This window comes from Amblyomma mixtum, chromosome 5, assembly GCF_055824585.1.
Source record: "Amblyomma mixtum isolate Tamu chromosome 5, ASM5582458v1, whole genome shotgun sequence".
Classification (NCBI taxonomy): domain Eukaryota; kingdom Metazoa; phylum Arthropoda; class Arachnida; order Ixodida; family Ixodidae; genus Amblyomma; species Amblyomma mixtum.
Window position 1 is genome coordinate 104,229,003 of NC_143016.1, and position 23,279 is coordinate 104,252,281.

The 23,279-nt window shown below is 43.5% G+C and overlaps 1 protein-coding gene across 5 annotated transcripts in view; it reads left to right on the forward strand.

The window, feature by feature from the left end:
* Epac (Exchange protein directly activated by cAMP) overlaps window positions 1-21,473 on the forward strand; it is a 518,190-nt gene extending 496,717 nt beyond the window's left edge. For 4 of the 5 annotated variants that reach the window (XM_089545788.1, XM_089545784.1, XM_089545787.1 and 1 more), the window contains 10 exons: window positions 824-921; window positions 2,255-2,409; window positions 4,118-4,264; window positions 4,780-4,877; window positions 8,925-9,050; window positions 10,112-10,290; window positions 11,900-12,194; window positions 16,568-16,622; window positions 17,315-17,369; window positions 17,937-21,473. In XM_089545788.1, coding sequence (XP_089401914.1) covers window positions 824-921; window positions 2,255-2,409; window positions 4,118-4,264; window positions 4,780-4,877; window positions 8,925-9,050; window positions 10,112-10,290; window positions 11,900-12,194; window positions 16,568-16,622; window positions 17,315-17,369; window positions 17,937-18,009 — 1,281 coding nt within the window. In that variant the 3' untranslated portion in view covers window positions 18,010-21,473. The remainder of the gene's footprint in view (window positions 1-823; window positions 922-2,254; window positions 2,410-4,117; window positions 4,265-4,779; window positions 4,878-8,924; window positions 9,051-10,111; window positions 10,291-11,899; window positions 12,195-16,567; window positions 16,623-17,314; window positions 17,370-17,936) is intronic. The other variant, XM_089545785.1, reaches the window with a different exon arrangement.
* Window positions 21,474-23,279: the final 1,806 nt, after the last annotated feature.

A 23,279-nucleotide genomic window follows, 5' to 3' on the forward strand; every position in this document is an offset into this window, starting at 1 on the left:
CACAGTTCAAAACCGCCGGGCCCCAACCCGTCATCGCATACGCTACCGAGCGCACGCCGACCACGGCGGACGACATTCTGGTTGACACAAATTGGAATTTATTGCTACAACAACAATTACGCCGGCTTGCAACAAAATGCGTTGAGGAATCGAAGATGTCCGATGCACCAGCACGTTTACGAGTGAATGTTCGCCAACGCTAGGGCAAGGGATACTCCGCGGCCGGACGGGACAAGATGACGAGATGCAGGCGAACGCTCCTCCCCACTAGGCTTCGCCCTCCGGCGAAGAGCCTTGCGCCTTACCGTCAGCGCGCGTCCAAGTTCCAGAGCAGAAGAGGGCTGTCCCCCACGCGCGCGCACGCAGTAATCGCCATCCGTGGCGCTCGTGTCGTTGCGACGCCGGCACCCTCTCTTGTTAGTTAAAGTAACTAACACAACTAAGGAGTGTGCATCGCGGGGAAGCCAACCAAAGAGGATGACGTGGGGCAAAGTCCTCACAACTCTGACAGGCAGATATCCGAAAATAAAGCAGATATAATTTACTGTACTGTAACAGGAATACTAATTTCAGTTGCTATGTAGTAAGCATACACGAAATGGTGTGAAATCAGCGATGATGGGCTCGAAAGGTTGCTCAACAGATCCGGCACCTCATCGCTGTTTTATGATGCGAAAAAGAATGGACATATCTGAAGGCCAGTTAACGTGAATGAATTCACTGTGAAAGATATTTGAGCAGACATTGTTTGCGGTTATACTCCGCTTTGCGATTTCCACGAGGTTCATTTTGATAACAACAGAACTGGCTGCTTCTTTTCCAGGAGCTTCTAAAAGCGGTCAAGGAAGACAGCACAAGATATGCAGGTTGCCTTCAGGAAGAATTGAGGACTATGACACGGATCATGGACTTGCAGGAAAAGTAAGAAGAGTTGGAATCGCAGTAGAGTAGGCTGGGTCTTTCCTCTTCTCTGCTTTCCTTTTTGTGCACGGTCAGCGTGGTCACCAAGATAAGGTTCAGACAAACTTTCCTTGTCTTCTTTTGTGATTGATCCGCAATACCTTGCTGTTCCTTGAAAAATATTTGTAATATAAGTCATTAGGACACAGTGTAGGTTTCGAAACCGCAGGAAGCACCACCATAAAGAGTACGCATAGTTTCTCGCCACAGTGAGCAGGGATGCCAGATTTACATTTTTGTTACAAAGTGTGTGTCATAGCTGCCAGCGTTTCTATTGGCTTTTTTTTTGGAGTATTGTTCATAATTTTACCTTTGACTGGAGGTCGCCGCTGCGGGTATCCAAAAAGAAAACGATGGAAGTAGGCGCAAGGCGCAGGTCTTAATTATCAGTAGAACCTTTACCTTATGGCTCGATTTGCCTTTCGCTGAGAGGCTGAGCTTCGCGAGACTGGCTTTTTAGTCGATGCTGGAGAGAACAAGGCGCAAAGCGCTGTCTTCGACATCGTTCGTCTAGAAGTATACCCACCATTCGTCGTTGTTAGGCTTTTTCTCTAGAGACTATGGGAAATTTTATCGACGATTTCTCACAACTTAAAACCACTTTGACGTGGCGAGCAAAGAAACGCAGTGGACGTCATCGTGAATATCTCCACCAAGTGGCACTGACGTAGGCGGCGCCCATCGCTCAGAGATGGTACACAAAGCCAAGCCCTATTTTTCTTTGCCTACCGATAGCGTTTGTTTCTAATCTGTGACATGCGGATATCGTGGCTCCGGGCGTGGGCAGGCATCCACGATGAGTCCTCAAACCCAAACCATGATATTGGGTTCGTCTCTGAAGGCAGGATACCAAGCAGAGAGAGGAAAGGTTTGAATCGAGGGCAGAGGCAAAGGCTAAATTTAGAATCAATACTTTATTCACTCTTGCTTAGTGCTTTGGGAAAATTATTTGAAGGTATAGCGCATGCAAAGCATGCTCAGCGACTTAAATGAGTTTTTCCCTGTTCGCAAAGAGCCCTTTAGGGTGGATATAAGATTGAGTTGTTGCCTCTCCGGAATAGCGAAGCGGGCTGTATAAAACACTGCGGTGACCGTCGCAGCTCAAACGGCTTTTCGCTTTTTTCTCTCTGTCAATGCGTCTTGCTCTAACAAGTGAGTGCAAGCTTGTACAGTGTCTCGTACTTCTACTCCTGTGGCTTCTCCTGTCCCATCTTTCTGTTGCTGCTTAGCAGCCCATTTTTGAATGCACTGCATGCCGTAGGCTTTTAGAAAATTGGCTGGAAAAGTGCCATAGTGTATTTCTTTTCAGGTACGTGAAGGAACACGAGTCAGCGGCGCCGCAACGCTGGAAGGTGGGCCCCTTCGGCCAGATCCGGCACCTCTCCTCCGGAAGCACCACGTCCGAGGAAATGGTCGACGTGCACCGGCCGATCAAGCCTAACGACGAGAGTGAGTGTCCGCTCTGCTCGCTGCTCAGGCAGTCGAATCTCGATAATGAGGACTCGAACAGGGACAAAAATTAGGTCTAATCAGGCAGAGGTGAAAGGAAGGCGACTCCGGTCGGGCTCCCCGTGGCTGCGCTTAATGGAAGTGATGTGGACGGGATGAAAGCCTCAGTTCGAATAAACCGAAAGTTCGAACTAAGCGAGTTTGTATTAATGAGGCCCGACGGTAATTGACTGAAAGGTTCCGAATTTATTCACTAAGTATAAGTCGCCTTTTAGCAACAGAAGCTTACTAACGGCGGCAATCCCGAATGAGCTTAGCACCGGACAGCTGACGGGGCACGCTGACTCTTAAAATAGCTGATAAGAAAGCGTATGAAAGCTTTAATATCATTACTGACGTATGCCAACTTAACTACGCAAATTAAGGGATTGCGCAAGTGCGCGATCTTGCTACTGTAACAGGCAGCATTGCGCTGCAACGCTACCTTTCGGTTTGCTTCGCTTTGACGCCAAGATTGACCCACATGATAAAGCCTTGAGCATGACGCGGGCAAATGCTGAGTCAAAGTTTCGTAGACATTATTGCAGTAATAGCTTTGCATATGCATTGACTGCTACGCGTATTGGTTGTCACATACGCCAAAGCTGAAGTTAGGAACCAACTTAATCTGTCTGGTGTTAAATATTCGCTTCTTCGCCAGGTGCGACTTTTTTACCAGAGGACTTAATGCAAGACTAACGGCAGTCGAGGTCTCGACTCGTGTGACTGATGAGGTTAAGCGTAGGCGGTTCCAAGGCATATTTGAAATAGTTTGCTCACTTAAGCAGGTGCTTGAGGAAAGAGTGGACGTATTAAGTCACCAGTGTACACAGATAGTAAGACTTAACGTGCTCAGTATGTGTTGTGGGTCACTGATGGGTCACGTTGTGTATTCATGTTGCGTGATCACGAATACTGAGTCAATAGATGTTCGATCCCGGCCGCGGCGGCCGAATTTCGATGGAGGCGAAATTCTAGAGGCCCGTGTACTGCGCGATGTCAGTGCACGTTAAAGAACCCCAGGTGGTCGAAATATCCGGAGCCCTTCACTACGGCGTCGCTCATAGCCTGAGTCGCTTTGGGACGTTAAACCCTAATAAACCAAACCAGATCATCAAGAGATGAAGCCGTGGGACGGCTCAGAATTTAGAGTGATCCCGTGAAAAGCACGCATTCCAGGTCGTTATTGTTATCTCTCGGCGGGACAGCGACGCTGCCTTCGCCAGTCGCTTACTGGTCGGCTGCGTGGCACTAAAGAAAATTTAAAAGTGGCCCACCAGTGAGCCACGACTCTTAGGGATTAAGGCTCCGAAAATGGCTGCCGCAGTAAATGTGTTAAAGCGCTTGAGTTCTTTCATTTTGCTTCTTCAATGATGTCTCTGTGTAGATGCGTCTTGGGGCACTAGTTTTTAAATTTCTTTCGGCTAGACAAGTTGGCTTCCCTTTGCTACTGCATCATTTAACGCATCTCGGAGCAGTCTTTCAAATGGCGGGCGTTGTATCGAGGCGCAGCATTTCATTCTTGGTTGTTACATGGAAAACAATCTGTTCATACCATTTCGCAGCGGAAACACTTCCCCTGCGAGAAAAGAACGGGGAGTTTAAGAGTACGACTCGGATAAGTAGATACTGACTTGTCCTTACTACCTCTCAATGCTTCCCTCTTCAGTCATTTTCAGGGTATACTGCGCCGACCACACATATACTACCCTCAAGACTGCTGTGAGCGCTACGGCGGAATTCATCAAAAGGAGCGCCGCCGAAAAACTTAGCCTCAAAGATGACCTCGTCCTCGTCGAAGTGAAATCTTCGGGAGGTGCGTGTTCGCCAGTCTGGCTTTCTTTCACTTGTGCGCTGTTAAAGTCTGCGGGATGCGGCTTGTCCTGACGCGTTAATTTTTTTTTAATTGCATGAAAAACACTGACAGTAAAAATGGCGAAACAAGTTTGTGGCCAAGTTTCTGCAGAGCGGAGGCTTTACGAGTGGAAAATTATGCTACTGGGAGTCCTTTTTTTAAGCTTTTGCAAATGAACAACTCTTTGGGTTGCACAACGCGACACTTTTAGGTCAACCCCGGTTATGAACTGCTTAGAACTGGTTATGAGTTCAACCATCAGCACGTCACGCTGGGAACATTTTTTATTCCCGAGCAGAAGTTCCTCATTCTAGGCCTAAGGAGAGCGCTATTTCCAGACAAAATTATCGCATGCTGTTATCTGTGAAATGCCTCACAAAGCTTGAGATCTCGAAAGGAGAATTTGCTCGGACCTTTTCACAGTGCCTACCTTTGATAGTGAGTTGGCGATTACAGAGAGCACTGTTCTTTTTCAGAACGTATTTCGTTCAAGGACGCAGAAGTGAGCGTACCAACCGGACTGAGTATCAACGGAAGGATCTTTATCTCGCCCGCAGACCACTTGGATGCCCTTGTAAGTAGTTCTTGTGTTTCCCAGTGTTGTGTTTTTTATGACTTAGTTTAAGTGTAACAGGCGTTGGTTTTTGGTGCACTGGTATTTAATTGTGAAGGATACGATTTACCCTTCAAAGTAGATATAAGATGCTCAATGTGTGTTCAAGTTACCACCCCCCAAATCCGTTCCACAGCCAATCATAACCGCCAGTATTGAAACTATTATTTTTGCCGTAAAAGCTAGAAGTTTTGTACTAGTGCCGATTTTTATAGCGTCCATGCGCGAAATTTAAACAGGAATGATTTTGAGAGTGCTAAGGCACGCTCAGCTCTGGACAACTGTGAACGGCTAAGGTCTAAGGAGCGAAGGCTAAGGAGCGAACATTACAGTTTCGAGCCGAAAATACATTCCGGAACCAGCACCATGCAGCTCCCATATGATGCGTTTGTTGGCCTAACAGCTACGCTTGCTTTGTGTTTCACCCACTTGGGCACTGCTCACTACAATAGAATTTCAAAACAGTCATCATCATCATCTTCTTCACTATGTACACTGCAGGGCAAAGGCCTCTCTCATATCTGTACAATTAAAGAAGAAGACTTTATTTCCACCATGTGCAGTACACAGACGGAGGACGACGGAAAAAAGCCGTCAATAGGCGGCTTGACGAGTCCGTCGCCCCACTTAATGAGCAGCGTTTGGTCAACAGCAATCAATTCACACAGTCAAACAAAAGAAAATGAAAACACTTGATCAGTGCAGAACAGAAGCAAAACAGAGTGGTCCGAAAAATGAAATCCCAGGATAAGTAAAATCAGTTATTCATCCTCAGTAAACATAGAGCGAAGCTTAGCAGTGGAGCAAATAAATAAATCAAAGTTAGTAGACAGATAATGGTTTAACAGTGATGGTAAAGAATAACATAGGCGTTCCATGCCAGAGTTCAAACGGGGTGCAACGATTTTCCAACATTCTCCATGTCTTGTAGCATAATATTGTTCATTCTTTTCTAAATATGCCAGAGTACCAAGGTTATGTATGTTATATCTTACTTCATATTTAAATCTAGTACTCAGACGGTAGAGATATAGTTTATGAGCCGTAATGACATGCGCTCTATGAAAAAAACCTGCAGTTGTTGCATGATAACCAGCGTTGTACACATGACGTAGGTATCGCTTCTGCATGACATAAATTTTTTGTAGATTAGAGAATGTAGTTGTACCCCAAACAAGTTGGCAATAGTTAACATGTGAATAAAAGAGTGAATTATAAACCAATAGTTTAAGTTTTGTAGAAAGAATGTATCTGAGACGACCAATTACTCCAGTTATCCGAGCTAAATTCGTCACTAGTAAGTTCACATGAGTTTCCCAGGACATGTGAGCAGTAAATGTCACACCAAGGCTTTTGAAATGGTCAACAATGTCAACAGGACGAGAGTTAAAAATAATGTCGGCATGAGGAAGGAGTGGCTTATTCTTTGCCCGAAAGATAACAGCTTTTGTTTTATTTGCGTTAATTGTCATAGAATTATAGGACGACCATTGTTGTAGTTGAACTGTTGTGTCATTGCAACTAGAGATAAGTTGATCGATATTATTACCAGAGAAAAATATGCTGGTATCGTCTGCGTATATGATAAATTTGGCATCCTGGTTAATATTAACAATGTCATTTATATAAAGGTTAAAGAGCAAAGGCCCCAATATGCTGCCTTGTGGGACACCACAAGCCAGTGGTAGGACTTGTGATCGAGAGTTATTAATTTGGACTACTTGTTGCCGGTGGGACAAATATGACCGTACTAAATGTAACGCACATCCACGTACACCATAAATATCCAACTTATTCAATAAAACTTCATGATTGACCAAGTCAAAAGCCTTGGAGAAGTCAACAAATAAGCCAACCACGATTTTCTTGTTCTCAAATTGTGTTAAAATATATTCTTTTTGGTGAAGCAAGGCTAATTCAGTTGACATATTCTTCCGGAAACCAAATTGGTAAGGTGTTAATACACTGGAGGTTTCGATGAAATTCAAAACCCTGCAATGAATTATTTTCTCGAAAGCCTTTGAAAAAATCGGCAATATAGATACAGGCCGATAATTGCCCAATTCGTTTCGATTCCCCTTTTTAAAGAGCACTACTACTTTGGCAACCTGCAACTTTACTGGGAATATAGACGTAGTTAAACACATATTAAAAATATTCGCTAGAACTGGTGCAATTACATCTGCAACGTATTTGACGGGTTTTATTTGAATTTCATCGATATCCCTACTGCTGCTGTTGTTTAAACTTCTAATAGTTGAAATCACTTCCTGCACTGTGACTGGCTGTAAAAATAAAGTTCTATCATTCCTCCTGTTCATATACTGACATGCGTTGTGGGAACTACCTGGTGTACTCATATTTGTAAAAAAAGTGTTGAAAGCATCAGCCAGTTCCTCCCCTTGCAAGTCCTTGCCCTTAATAGTAAGTTTGGATATGCAGCTCCTGCTATTACCACGGCGTAGTAACATGTTTAGTTTGTCCCAAAGCAGTGCGCTCGGTGAATTTTTGACATCCACAAAAGATGCGAAGTAATCTTTGCGCGCAATGCACAATTTCTTGGTTAGTTTGTTTCGATATTGTTTGAAAATCGTCAAGCCATCAAGATTACGCGTGCGAAGAAATTTTCTGAACAGCCTGTCTTTTGTTCTCATTTGTTGGTAGAGTTCGTATGTTACCCATGGTTTCCGAATTTTCCTATTTCTTTGGCGCTTTTTTACAGGAAAAGTGAACTTGGTAAAAACCTTTAAAGATATCTAAAAATGCATCATAAGCATTGTCAGCATCGACCAAAGTCAGGACCTTTCGCCAGTCTACTTGAATCAATTCTTTTCTGAAATCCCTATAAAAAAAACACAACATAAAATTTTCTGCTGTTCCAGCATATCTTTAGGTAGTATTTTGGGACCTGACAACAGGAATTCTTATAGTAGTGCCAGGATTTCCTGTAGTATTGGGCAATCACCGGTCGCAACTACAGAGCCAGTTCTGTCGCAACAACAGACCACTTCTGTTGTCTGTTGTTGTCGCAACAACAGACAATAGTACAGAAAAGTCTGTCGTAACGACAGGACGACAGATATTTCTGTTGTGTTTGGGATAGGCTCTGTCGTATTTTCCGGCCCAGAGCTGTGCCAGCTATGACCACGCTATCCCTTTAAACTTCCTAATCTCATCCGCCCATCGAACTTTTGAAGCGAAAAGCTTCACTAGGCTGGTGAACACCGGGTCTGGCGTGCGCCGTGATCAATTTTAGCCACAGCTGCGCATGCGCGAGTTCGCCGCGTGACGTCACTGGAGAGGCGCAGGTGGTCGGCGGAGCCGCCGCCGAGCGCTGCTCCGCCAGTCGACCTTCGCTGTCGTTCGCGTGCTCTGCGCGTGTTTACCAGTGTGCATCGGCGCGCGCTCGGCTTTCTCGTATGACCTACTTGCAGCCGCGTGTTGACCACAGTTACTACGCATGCGGAAGGAGAGCTATATAACGCTCTTGCCTACACCGTTATCGTGGTCCCAGTGCATTGTGCGCGAACTGCGACAGCCACGACGTCAAACAAAGCATAACTGCAGCTTTTGCTTGTATATCCAGGCTTAACCAGAGCTAAGCCACTGCCAATTTTTTTACTCCCCCCCCCCCCCCACTCTACGCTTGCCTTCTTTTGGAATCCAGACCGCCTAATCCTAAGCTCCTAAAGGCTTGGTTTACGTATAAATTGGCTGTATTTCTGCCTCAAGAGCAAAAATGACAAGCTGGAATCTCTTTGTGACAATACGTCAAAATGTTTATCATGCCTCTATCGCCAGCATTTTCGGAGCGTCCGTGTGGTAAATTTGCTACCTTGAGGCACCTCGCTGATATGCTATGGGAGGACTTACTCAGGTGTCGGGACCATAGCGGCAGCGCCTTATCTCGTGTACAGTCTAGTAATGACAGACTGCAGACGCACTGCACCGTCGTTAATAGAATTTCTAGGCATGTTTACCGCATTTGTGTCTTTCCGTGCCTTTCAGACGCCTCTCAGCGAACAAGAGGGTCCGGTGGAAGGGACGGGGGCCCTTCTCGAGACACTCAGCTCGCACGACATCGCTTACCACATGTCCCTCTACGACTGGCACCTCTTCTCCTGCATACACGAGGTACGCGAAGCACAGCTGCCGATGGGGAATAAAGAAGCGCCTCAAAGCCGTAACTCTATGCAGAGGTCAAGAATTTTTAAGCTGCGCGTATTTTTTCACACTGTACCCTTGGATGGAGACAGGAAATGCTGTGCTTGCTGAAATCATTTATAAAAGAGAGCATGAATGGAAGAGACGTGTTGTGTGCGGTCCTGCTCTACTCTAGCTTCTTAGGAGGAATTCCCCCGGCTCAGCCGAAAGGTTGTGCTGTGAGTTGACCGAACGGCTTTCTCTTTTCGAGCAGACACTTTTCTACACAATAATTATTACGGCCTTTCTGCGGGCTCTATAGATAATCTGGGTTTTGTGACGAGCGATTTGCGACTGGTGAAAAAAAAAAACATGTGCTGCTTCTGAGACGGAATTCTTGGTACTAGGCAACATGAAGAGATAACTCAGACATTTAATTGTAGGTGTGCAGCTGCTTTGTAAGATAAAATCGCATGGAACTGCTCAAAAGAAAAAAAATGACAGAACTAGTGTTCTTAATATTCCTTTCCAGTGCGAATACTTTACCTGTTCTTGGCTTCGTTTCAAAGGCCAGCGGCCAGTGAGCGACTCGGTGCCGCACAATAACGCATTCAATTTCTAGCCGCTTCCCGCAATTGTAATCATACTTATTTTTACGCTGAATTCCTTTCCCCGTGTTCGTCTTCCCGGATGCTTGGTGTATGATTGTGCGTCATTCTTGGTAATCTAGCCCGAAATATTGTTGGGCTTTTTAGGGTGATGAATGCAGATTAAACTGAGGAATAATGGTTATCATGTGGCAGTATAACGAGAGAGTCTATGTTTGGCCTGGCAATGTACTCGCAGTACCACGTTCCATGCCGATGGCGCATCCGCACTGCGGCTGTGCGGACAACTAAATGTGTTTATGATTTTAGTTTGACATGTTTTCCCCCTCTCTTTCATGAAAAGAATATTGATCACCTCACAGTATCCCACAGAGAATTAATGCTAATCAAGCCCCCTCGTTGCTCTTTATGAAACGTGACAGCCCTGCATCATTTTCCTCGCAGTACGAGCTGATCTACCAGGTGTTCGGGAGACATCAGTTCCGGAAGATCATGTCCAACCTGGACGTCTTCCAGAGGAGGTTCAATGAGGTGCAGTTCTGGGTTGTCACAGAGATGTGCCTGGCGAACACGCTCAGTCGGAGAGTGACGCTGCTGCGCAAATTCATCAAAATTGCTGCCCAGTAAGCACCACATTGTACTGGCGTGGCCATTTTCAGTGCTTGTCCTGCAAAAATCAATTCCACAGCTCTAGTTGACTTCCACATGTGCTTAGCAATTCTTGCATGACAATTTGGTATCTTTCTTTAATACGTTACTGGCCCATGGAAGGAGGCTGTAAATACAGTCTGCAAGGCATATCAGAAAATAGTGCGAATCTAGCGAAGTTCCACAGCCTATATTGCAACCATGTTAAATTTCAATGTTCTTGAATGCCATTTATAGCAGCAGATTTCATTAGTACTGTTTTTTCCAGTTATAGCAGCTAATGTGACTTTATTAAATGGTTCTCCTACTCACTCATTTGGTTGAGTAATCTAGTGATCTCATCTTGTGCTCATGAAGCTTATCAAAGCGCAACATGCCCAAGCCAAACATGGTGAAGTAAGAGCCGGAAAATTGATAATGTACTACAACTTTTATTGCATGTAGAATGGAAATAGTGGCTTATGTTTCATTAAATTTCACTGTAAAATATAGAGACTATGTGCCGGCTGTGTAAAAACTTGGGCGGTACCATAGTTACTGCTTCGATTTCACGACAGCACGGGTGTTCCACCAATGCCTTCTGATGGCTGAGGAAGCTCTTCCTTACCCCCACAAACTTTGAGTGTGAATAGGGTTGCACTTTTTCCGGGTATTTAATGTGTCCGAAAGCGAAGTAAAAGGCTGGGCATTGCCTTTTTCTTTTATAAAGCCGCTGGGTTTTCGGGAAAACCAGGTTGTGAGCCTATTAACCTACTGCATATGATGGGGATATATTGCATCATGGCCTATCCACTTTTAAGTACTTGCAAAATGCCTTTCTCAGTACCTAGGCTCCATTTTGGTGATAAAATGAGCAGAAGTGAGCAGTAATTTTTTGCCATGCTTACTGTGCCTATAAGTGCGTCAGCTACTGAGAAATGAAATTTTTGGGCCTTGTAAGTAGGGGCTACCTCTATAGACTCAGGATTGTGCTTTCTGGGACATGTCTGTAGTTGTTCCCTCATTGCTGGCTAATTGCTCTATAATCGCTTTGACGACCCACGAAGAAAGACAAAAAAAATCTCGAAGCCCATAAAATTGCTTGCAGGTTCTTAGCCATACTCAAAGAGTCTTGCGTGACATGATGGAACAATGCTGGCTGGAGGATCGGAGTACATCTGCAATGAAGAGTTTATGCCATGTAATATTAGCAAAAAAAATTAATAATGCCGTACTTTAATGCAGTGTGGAACAGATAAGTAAAATCTAAGTCTGAGACTGAGAATTTCAGAATACCTTATCACACCTTAGCCAATGCGCTCTTGATGCAAAAAAAAGTGCAAGCTTTGAAAAAGGCTTTCCATATATGAACGGGGACACAATTTGGTGGACAGATGATCCAATCTGACGGTACCTGTAGTCATGTGGAAAATGCTATCGAATAGTGTGATGCTTGTTTGGTGACTGTGATGACTGTGTCGGCTCTAGTCACTGTGGGCACTGCACTGCTTTGTATCTGCGTGCATCTGTGGGTGTGCATGTGTGCACAGTAAGTACCACATTCTACCTGCCTTGTGCTTACTCCTTCCTTTTACTGTCCTGCAGCTGCCGCGAGTACCAGAACCTGAACGCGTTCTTCGCCATCGTGATGGGACTGAGCAACGTGGCGGTGAGCCGCCTGAGCCAGACGTGGGAGCGGCTGCCAGGCAAACTGAAGCGAACCTTCGCCGAATTCGAGACGCTCATCGACCCGTCGCGGAACCACCGGCGATACCGCGTTGCCGTGTCCAAGGTGCAGCCACCGCTGGTGCCCTTCATGCCGCTGCTCCTCAAGGACATGACCTTCTGCCATGAGGGAAACAAGACCTTCATCGATGGACTTGTCAACTTTGAAAAGATGGTCAGTGGCCCTCTCGCCCTGCTTTGGACGCTTATGCTGGTTTCTCTTCGCAGCAAGGAAAAAATTCATTCAACTTTTTGCATCTGTGCATGTGTAGGTACCTGCTGTGGTAGTTCGATGGCTACGATATTCGGCTACTGAGTGTTCGGTCACAGGATCTAATAGATCCTGGCAGCGCAGACCACATTTTCATGGAAACGAACGACAAAAATTATGGAAGGATCAGACATCTGATGCGAGAATTCTGCGACAGCAGTTAGATTTACCCTCGATGATTATTGTGATGCTTTTAGGCAGATGAGTGTTTTGACCATAATGAAAGGTTTTACTGTAAGCCGAAGCTTCACACACACAACAGAATTTTTCTGGAGGGTGCAGGCGTGCGGCGGCAGGATGAGAGTGGTGGTGGGTAGGTGGGCAGCCGTCTAGATAGGGGACTGAGGTTGGTTGGGATGGTGGCGACTGCTTCTGGAGGGCAGCTAGATTACCCACTGTGTGTACAAATTGGATTTTGTCGTCGCTCTTTCATTCCGCTACTGTGTCAGCGTCTAGTTGATGAAGTCATACAGAGGGTGAAGGTAGGAGAGTTGGTGCTGGGTGGCACTTCTGAAGGGTAGAGTTGGGTGTTGGAGGGTGCTTCTGGAGGGCAAAAGTGAGCGGGGGTGATGATGATTGGATGAGCAGTTCCCCATCTAGGGGGTACTTCAGGAGTGTGGATGTGAAGGGTGGATGCTCCTTGCTTAGGATGGAGGCTTTTTGGGGGGTTGCAGCAGCACTGCTTTCACTGTAAAACACTTCTTGATGCTGTGAGAAGTCAGTACCCATTAAAAACTGCAGGTGGTATAAATTAATCCGGTTCCTTTTCTGCAGTGTCCCTTATAGCCGAAGCGCACCTTTTAGATGTTAACCCACACTTGAATATTGCTTACCACAGAAATGAATGTGGTCATTTCATCTGTAATGAAGAGCGTTTTTGAATATCTCAAGGCTATTGGCAGCCTTCTTGGATTCGTATGGTTCATGCATCTAGTGCAATCAGTTTCTGATAAAGTCGTAAATGTGAATTCTCTAAATTTATTTTTGTTGGCCAATGTGAGGCAAATGGTTGTAATGTATGCCATAAAGTGAGACACCTGGTTACTTTCGAACATTTGGAGTTCTTCAATCAGAACGTAAACACCAGAACACAAGGGTTCTTAGCGATATATACCACAGTGGCAGCTGGGAATGAACCCACTGCTTAGTGCTCAGTATCGGAGTGCCATACCAGCTGAACTGCTTCATCGGGTTAATATCTTGCTGTGCGCTCTGTTTCCTGCCCCCTTTCTTTAACTGCCTTTGGTGACACTCTACTTCACTGTGTGTGTTCAGACTATAAGAATGTACATCCTGTACTACAGTAAGAAGCAGTGATTAATCCATAAATATGTGTTATAGGTGTATACCATCAGCAACAAATGAAATGTGTACAAGACAACTTAACCACAGACAGCAAAATAAGAAGCTGTTAGCTGGAGAAACCTCAATATTAGCAGAGGATAACTTCACTTCTAATGCACAAAGAGTCTTTGTGATCCAATCCAAAGACAGTCTTTAAGACTGTCTTTGGATTGTAATCAACCTCACTTGTATTTCCTTTTCAGCAGCTAATACATTGGTGCTTTTGTGTTGACACTTCAGTTTTTTTATTCGCATTTCAGTCGTTGCTCACATTACATATTTCCGGAATTTATGTGCGTTTACAACCATAGAAATGGACGTTGAGCAACAACCATTACAGCTTTCTTTGCAGAGCATAAAAGGCAGCATGAAAAACCATTGCTGTTGCATAAATTAATTTTCGCCTTTAAAAGTAGACAGGAAGAGGTGTTGCTTTCAGTGAGCTTTGTTGCCTCGCGCTGTAGTATTTTGAATGCACCTAAGAGGAGAGACAAGCACGGGCCTTTTGCTCCCTTCTTTGTCTTCTTCCCTTCTTTGTCTGTCGCCGTCATCATTCTTTTCTTCCTGTGTTTTTTTTAAAACAACTCTTGTCATTCAAAAAAGTTATTTCACATCTACGTTTTTAGGACACCCCAAGGAGTTGCAGAAATGCCACCCCAAAAAATGCTTTTCTTCTTGGCATGTTATTCTAACTTATCCTATCTTGAAACATTCCATGGCCACACTGAATGCTTCTCAGCCTCTTCTGTCTCCGCTTCCCTTGTGCTTGTGCTTCTAACCCGTTTCCTCAAGAATGTTATTGAGAAAGTAGAAGAGTGGCACGCTTGATGTGCAGTTGGCATAGGTGACCAGCGGCAGCCGCTTGTTACTCAAGGGCCAAGACTTTGATCCCCGCCGCTGCCTACAAGTTATCTTTCTTTTTGCACAATAGTTCAGATGGCATTCGTATAGTTTCATATTAATCCTGGTGCTTAAAGTACTGTGAACTGGCACATACAGAAGCTTGCCTCTTGCTGAGCAAAATTTAGGGGCACTTCATGACTATTGGCGTCTTCGATAAACTCGCACCAGAATTGCCCCAAAACCACTGCGGTGCTTAAGGACCCGCGGTAGTGGAGCTCCAAGCCGGGGCAACATCGAATACAAATTGCATCGCGCCGGATGGTTGGATGGATGGATAGGAGCGCCCCCTTTGAAACGGGGTGGTGGCAATTGCCACCATGCTCAGCTTTTCTTTATTTATATTTTTTGTTTACTGTGTTGGCAATTCTCATTAAGATTCTCCATCACCTTTGCCTACGGTTTCCTACAATTCTAACCTTATGCCACATCTCTGCTTTTCAGCCACCAATCCTCCAATCGCTTTTTGCTGACTTCCACTGCAGATTTATTTACATGACCATTGTTATCTTTAAACCCTAGGGCCTCAGAAAGAGTGACTGTGCCTGCATCGACATTTGACATGGTAAGACGGCGCGCCTTGCCGTCCATAACGCCGGTGCCCGTTCCGAGCGCCGCCTTGCGTGCGCAGGTGGCGTTGGCCCGGAATTGCGAATACCGTCGTCTGCTTTCTTGGCGCTTTTGCATGCAGCGACAGCCCGAGGCAACTTTTTCTTCTGAAATGTCAGCGGTAACCGTTGATATCGCTATGGACGGCAAGGCGCACCTTCTTACCATGTCAAATGAGCTTATGGCTGGTGAGTAGCTTTTGGTCCAAGAAAATCGCAGTACGCCCTAGGTCGGCACGCTCGTATTGCGGTTCGAGCTACGCAATATGTGGTCGCAAGACAACTGAAATCTACTATCCAGCATATGAATTCAAGTGTACCCAGATTTCATGATGTTAGGGAAATGATATAGATTGCACATGGCAACACCATATAATGCTTTAACGCGCTGCAGCAACTGCAAGCCGCGCGTCTCGAGCGTATATGTGCTTTACTTGCCGCGGACCGATATTCCAATAGACAGCGGTCGCAACTGCATGCCTAGTCGTACAAGTTTGAAATGAGGTTTTGCACCATAATTTTATTTGTCCATAAAGTTCGCAAAGTTCGGCCGTTCATTGCCTTCATTTTTTTTTTTATCAATGCCAGTATTTCCTCGTCTTCGCTGTCAGAAGTGCTTGAAAGGAAATCATAAACGATCGCGGCAAGCAGATCAGGCCTTTCCCGTGTGGACGCATTTGTCGTCTGCTTGTCTGCTACAACGCCTGCTGGGATTGCTCCCATGCGCACCGCCCATGGCACCGCCGATTTTGTCGGTGCGCCTTGGGGCAACAAAAAAGTGCCCCCAGACGGTGCGCACCATTTATCGAAGATGTCTGGTGCGCACCGATGCAATTTATCGAACATAATATTTAGCACCGGTGCGCACCGGTGCGCACCAGTGCTGTTTATCGAATATGCTATATGTAAATCTTATTACACGCTCATAAAATGTTTTTTCCCATAACACTGCACCTTCCGCATACTTTCGTGAACAATGCGCGTGATTATTTTGGTCTGTGAATTTGTGGTCGCAGATGGAATGGGTCTGTTCTAATAAGCTGCGATCTCAGGAACCCAATAACAATTGACATTGATTCTTTTATAGTTCATTTACTGAGGTAACTATAGTAACATTTGAAATAGTTTGTGTAGTAAGAACAAAAGATGATGGGAGATGAATTTGTTCCCATCACTGCAAATTTGAAGTTTAAGAAAACTACAGTCCGTCAGGCATAGTCAGAGTATGTTTCCTCAGAGTAAAATTTTTTTTTCTTTGCTGCGAAGATTGTTTTATCTCTACAAGAGACATAACGCCCCCATGGACCCTCAGAGGGAGTTCTGATTTTCTTCCTACATTTAAGTATCGAGATTTTAATTTTGATAAACTGCTCTCGATTTTTTATTGCCATTTGTTTCAAAAGCGCTTTCTCTCTTTTTTTTCAGCACATGATAGGACAGACGCTCCGGTCACTAAGGCACTCAAGAAGCCAAAGGATAAGTGAGTAGTTATATCAGAATTCTTGTTTGAGGAAGTTGGCGACCGTTCATGTTGACTTCACTACAAGAAGCACACAAGGAAGACAGACATAAAAATGATAGGGACAGGCGCTTACTAGCAACTGATTTCATGGACATATTGCCATCCCTGTCATTTTTATGTGTTTTTCACGCTATGAAGTCAACATGAGTAGTTATGTCATTCCACACCGTCTATATATTACCACTGTAGGTGGCGATGTCTTCCTGGTGCTTCAATAGATCATTGGGTGCTAGAAGCATGGTAACGAAGGTAACACAACATGCTTGCTTACCTTGTTCCCGTTTCATGTGTGAGGTCTGTCATATTGTTTGGTTGGGTCAAGCTTGACTGGTAAAGCATGTCTGCTACACTGAAATAAAACAGTCGTGTAAGAAATCAAAGGTGGGACCAATGAAAAGGAAGTAAAGGAAGCGTGGAGCCAATATTATAACTCAGCAGACTGTTGCAACAAACATTAAGCTTTACATTTTTTAATCTGTACTCGAGAAGGCTGTGTGGGATACTTCGTATAATAATAGCATTGATGAGATTTCTAGTTTCAGCAATAAAGGTGTACATCTAGGACGTGCAAGATTTGCCACAAGACGGCAGTAGCTCTTTACCTGTTTGAATAAGCAGACAGCTACCATTTTATACTTCTTGTTTTGTAGACCTGGAGCCACCACCACAAGGAAAAGTTCAGCAGGATGTTCGAGAGTACATCAGGTATGATACTGGCTTGTCATTCAGCTTGAACCTATTATTATGGTGCCATTGCTAGTGAAACAAAAAGGTACTTCACGCAAAGCTTTACAACTGTATCGATTAGTTAAATGAGAACCTAATTTTATACGTTACTATGTCACTAATGCAGATTGTCAATTTTCTTTGTTGCAATACATGGTTTGCTTTTCCCAAAAAGATAATGGAATTAGATTGGATAGACATACAGTGCATGTATATGGTATTTAGCAAACATTGTTTTCTTTGGAGAATTATAATTACTGAGAGCAATCTTTATGTGTATGCAACATGGGTAACTGACCTTATGTGGTATTTGCTCAGCATTGCTAACCATTATTGTGGTGGTTTTTGCTCTTGTGCTTTTCAAAAAAAGTCGACAAGATTCCCTCAATGATTTGAAAATATTACTTCTGTCGTCCAAACCATATCTGCCTACCTAAAAGGAGTTCGCTTTGTTTTGATTGTAAAGCTAGCATAGAGAAATAATGATGCATTGCAAACCTATGAATGCAGTTTTCAGCACAGTTGCTCTTGTTGCCTCTTTTTCAGAACACTGAAAGTGATCGACAATCAGAGAAGGCTTACACAACTCTCACATGCGTTGGAGCCAAGGCGGCCATGAAGAGGATGCTCCAGTCTTAATTTATTCAGACTTAGCAAACAGTGCTAGCCATGATCTATGAGACTTCATTGTTCTCAGCTTCCTTTGGAACTCATCGTAACATTGTAGTGTAGGTGTGAATGAAGAAACAAAGCAACTCTTCACATGGTGCACACAGAAATGTGTTATATAAAGGGCTAAGGAATGCAGTGGAGACCAGTCGTCCATTACATGAAGACACTTGCCAGGAAAGGTAGAGATAAACGTTCACTGAACAGGGGCAGGAGGAGGAATGAAGCTGTCACTACAAGTACTGCTATTACTGATAGCACTACTACTACATGCAGACTATGTTCTACTCGTGGTTTTCGCCTCAAGCCAGACTTCACCATTGCGGTCTACTCTACATTAACGTCCCAATGCTCACTGTTGTGAATATGTGAGAAGAAATGGCAAAGACAGCAGAGGATTGTGCTTATAGACAGATCAGAAAGAAATTCTGTGGAATATTTGGTTCATCCTGTAGTTTTAGACTATATTCATTGTGTTATTAGCATGCTTAAAGTTATTTAGTTATGTTTTATATCAGATCTGTTATGGAATTTAAAATTTAGAAAATGCAAAATGCTATATCTTAATGTCATCGTTGACCCTTGATATTTAAAATGAAAAAGGTTAAATTTTGGGGCGTTTCTATATCTTTATCTCTTTACTGAAAAATAAAGATGCAGTATCTGCTTGACAGAGTGTAGATGCTGAATAAGAATAATTTTAGTAGGAGTATATGCGTAAAAAGTAATATTTGGATAAATTTTATACCCTTAATAAGATCGCAAAATGAAAAAGCAAGTTCTGTTAGCAACTGCTGCTTTTGCAGTCATACTGTTGCCAGGTTGGACTTTCTGTGCTGTGCTTAGAGAGCTATTTGCTTTATAGTTCCTCAGAATGACTGACTCATTCTACCTCAAGTGTACACAAGTTTGATGAGATTCGTGATTAATATATTTTAATGGCTTGTGGCAAGTTCACAGACTCCTGTGGGAGCTCAAAATAAAACTGACAACGATAAACACGATAAAACGCCTAGATCTACTTATGGAAGAACAAGTTTATAATACCTTAATATGTCACTTCCTCTGTTCTCTTTGCCATTTCATTTGGGTTGCCTCCATACTCCTGGCTCCTTACTATGCTGTGGCAAGTCCTGAGCAACCGATGGATCCTCCTAGCCCCGTTTGAAGTCCTATCCGGGTATATGGTCTAGTTTTTGTTTCCCAGAAAACCACACGTGTTTGTGAACAAAACTCCTGAGCTGGGGTACTCGTACCTGAACTATTTTTGAGAGACCGCTTCGTTCCTGGGCAGATTTTTATGTAGACCTTTACCCAGATTCTACAAGATATTGTACATATGTTTGTACAGAGTAGAAGAAGAACATATTTTCGTTTTATTTTACTTGTTCTATACGTTGTCATCATTCCGTGCTGTTGCATGCTGTTTATTTATAACATGTATAGATGTGCATCAAAATGAGACAGTTTAACACCATTCCAATTGCTTTGCAGGTAAAATAGGTCATGTATCTAACTTCCTATTTCCTCTACACAAGAAACATGCATGCTATTTTTAACCCTGTCATTCAAATTGATGTGCATGCCTTGGGTAACAGTTTGTCCAATAAAATTTATTGGCCAGGTCCTCCTTCACGGCACTGCCGTCCGATGGTAGAACCTGCCCTTAAAGTGAATGTAGCATGAACAAACTGACAACTGCCTCCTTTGAACAGTCCTATCATCTTCTGAGAAATCGTGTATTTCCCATTATCTAACGTGTGTGTAAGTCATGATTATAGTATGCTCATGATTTTGTTGACCCGTGAGTAGCTACGAAAAATAATGTTGCTTGCCCACTGTCATTAAGGAAAAGAAAGATCTGGCGACTGCTACAGAACGCTAATGCTGGCTGTTATCTGGCATCTTTTTGGCATGATGCCAAATTGTTTTGTTTTGTGCAAAACTTATTTGCCATGGCCAGCACAATCTTATATGTATTGGTATTTACAGTATCAATCAGGGTCTCGCTTGAAAGGAAGTAAGTGCCGTTAGAATAATGATCAGGATGCCAAAAATCTCACTTAATGACAAGGAAATATTTTTAACTGGACAGGGTGTGGTCTATTTCTAGTGGTGCTAGAGAAATTAACATTTTATGAAAAAAGTTAAGTGAACATATGCATTACTTAATGTTGACTATATTGAAGTCAGTCAATCAGCATTATTAAATTTTTATTCATATTAATGCTTTTATGTAAAAAAGCTTTAGACATTGCTATAGGTGGAAGCTGGAAAATGCTTCTTAAATTGGGCAGGTTCTGCCTTTAATTGTTCACAAGGAGGGCAACCATTGGTCATGGTCATCCTAAGTCTCAGCATGTATTCCCATTTTTTTAGATTATGTGCCTAAGCTTGGTTTGTGCATGTTTGAACCAACTCTTTTCTCGTGAACATTGTACATCTTCGTGTAACCGTATTCATACAAACTGCATTGCGACCTTCTTGGTTGCATACAGAGCACGCCAGTGCAAATGAGTGTATTACTGTGCACCCAAGCAAACCTATGTTTTCGACTGTGCAATGCACTGAGAGCTCCTTTTTGACATCTCGGCTTCTGCATTGCACTTTTCTTCTGTGTGTTTTGCAGCACTTAAAGGAAAATGTAACGGCAATATAGCTAGCTATTTGAACTTCCTAAAGAAGACTGCAGACTTATTCGAAATGGGAAAAAGATCTATGCAAACTAGAGTGTAGATGACTGCCTCGAGTCACATTCTAGTGGCTTGAAGCTCTAGAGTTTTTAAATTGCTGTTCAGAATTCTGCTGTGAGACCGGCAAAGATTAGGCAGCCTACGTATGTACTGCATGTTTATCAGTGTTACTTAAGTAGTGACACAACTGATACTTGATTTTAGGTCGTATAGTACTGTACTGGTCTTTATTATCATTTTTTCACTCCTGCTGCTGATTATTTGTGCATCCATTTTTTATTTCTCTTGCAACGTGCTGGACTGTACAGTATTTTACACGAGTTTGTTTTTTAGCATTGCTCCCCATCGTCATTATTTCCGGTGTGGTTGTTGGCTTGAGCTTGTTCATTTTTCTCTCTTTAAGCGACAGACCTTAATGCTGCCCTTCAGGACATATATTGTTAGTTCTGTGACCAAACGTTTTCTTCCATCTGCACTGACTGAAGAATCCAATGTTTGCAATATTTGTGTGTTTTCTTGCTTGCAGTATCTGTTTAGGTGTGTACAAGAACAGCGTGACGTCTATAATAGCTTTGTCAGCAGTTGTAAAATACACAAACCTGTGCGTGTATTTATAACCAAAAAATTTTGTTTCTCCCATATAAATATGTATATTCCTCATGTAAAATATGTTTTGATATTTGTATGAATATACAGTAAATACATAGCGTGCAATCAAAGACGACTGTTGTTTGTGAATTTTATTGCCAGGTTACAGGTTTAAAGGGACACTGAGGACCACTCCATGCAACTGTGCTATAGTGTCGCCTTCGGGATCCACGCCAAAAGTTGGGGTCGACACAGACATCTTACCTGAGAAACCTGCCTCTGGTGGCGACACCTATATTCTGTTTTTTTTTGGTCTACAGCTGTCAGCAGCTTTGTTTTTGCTGAGAATGGTCTTTTTGTGATTACAACAGGGTGCCCTATTGAAACAAGCCAACTTCCCTATTTTTCTTCAGTGTCCTTTTGAGGCACCTTTATTACCATCATTGTTCTTTCACATAGTGCAAACATAGTTTCTTGGAGCACTGCCCTGCAAAGTTGATGTGTGACAGAAGAGAAAGAAAAACCTGTAATTTTACAATTCTTGAGTTCATAGTCATCGCTGGCTGATATGATCTATTTATCATTATTCCACTCATCAGCCGTTCTTTTGTCCCTTCAAAATATCCTCCAGTATACCGAAGAAGAGTCCTTAAAGGCTTCCACATAACACAGACAGTTGTCTTCTTGTTTACTTTGTTTTTGGCTATTGAATATAAATTCGGGAATTAACAAATGGACCCAGGCTTCCGTGAACAACCAGCACTGCAAAACTTATTTCATAGATGCAGCAAAATGAAAACAGAGCATTTGATGGGTAAGCATGGGACTAAACCATAAATAGTGAGATTTTGCCAGGAGGAGAACAAACGTACAAGCTCACCCACTTACTCCACTGAGCAAGTCAGGGATGGTGAGCGCTGACGGGCAGATGATGTAGGCAGGTGACTAATGGAAATCTGCACATCCCCAAGCAACCACCGATATCCTTCGAACGGCCGACACAGGTCCGTTTCGGATGTTCCGTACATCTGCTGGACATCCACAAACAGCCGGTGGACGTTCGTTGGCCCTCCGATAACAAGGCAAAGGTCTACTGTTCGCCCGCCAACAGACGTCCAGTCGACTACGTCCATTGGCGGATCTTAATCTCGAATATTCGCATATATGCTGCATGCGTGCTTTTTTCACTCCGCGCAATGCAATAAAACGAAAAACAATATGATGCATAGCAGGCGTATCTTATTTTGGTTGATGATACATCAGCCGAGTAATTAGTTATATTCGTAAGATTTCTTAAATCTGACTCTTAAAATGTGGCCAGCTTGGGACACACATTCATAACCTTCCCACCCACAGGATTTCTGGAAAAAAAAAGAAAGCGACAAACATCAGTCAAGTGAAACAAATGGCACAATGCAGTAGCCTAAGTAAAAACATTGGAACCAATTAATAGAAGTGTTTAATGCTGCAAGTATAACAGGCAATGTATTTTAACAAACACCTTAATAAGTATAAGGCAATGACAAATCATTTTTCCACACCATATTTGACAATGTATCTGTTCTTTATTTACCCTCATGGTTTGATGTTTTACAACCATCAATTCACGGCCTTGAGGCACTAACCTGCGCAGCACTGTACGCGACTGTGCACAGAAAGCCGCAAAGCCCATTGCGAACCACTGTGAACTACACGTACGTGCTCCCTGTGTTGTGCCTTTGGCGCGTTGGAACTCTTCATGTAGGAACAGTGAACTTAGCGATGTCTTCAAAATTAACAAGATGCGAAAACACTCCATCCCGAAACTTTGCAGAGGAGTGGGAATTAGCCGCGCGAGTTGAGGGCTCCCGCAGCTGTATGATGTAGGCTCCCGAAAAAGCGTGAGAACAGCACACTTGTGGAAGCCATCGCCTCGCGCTTACAGCTCCCACTCCCCTGC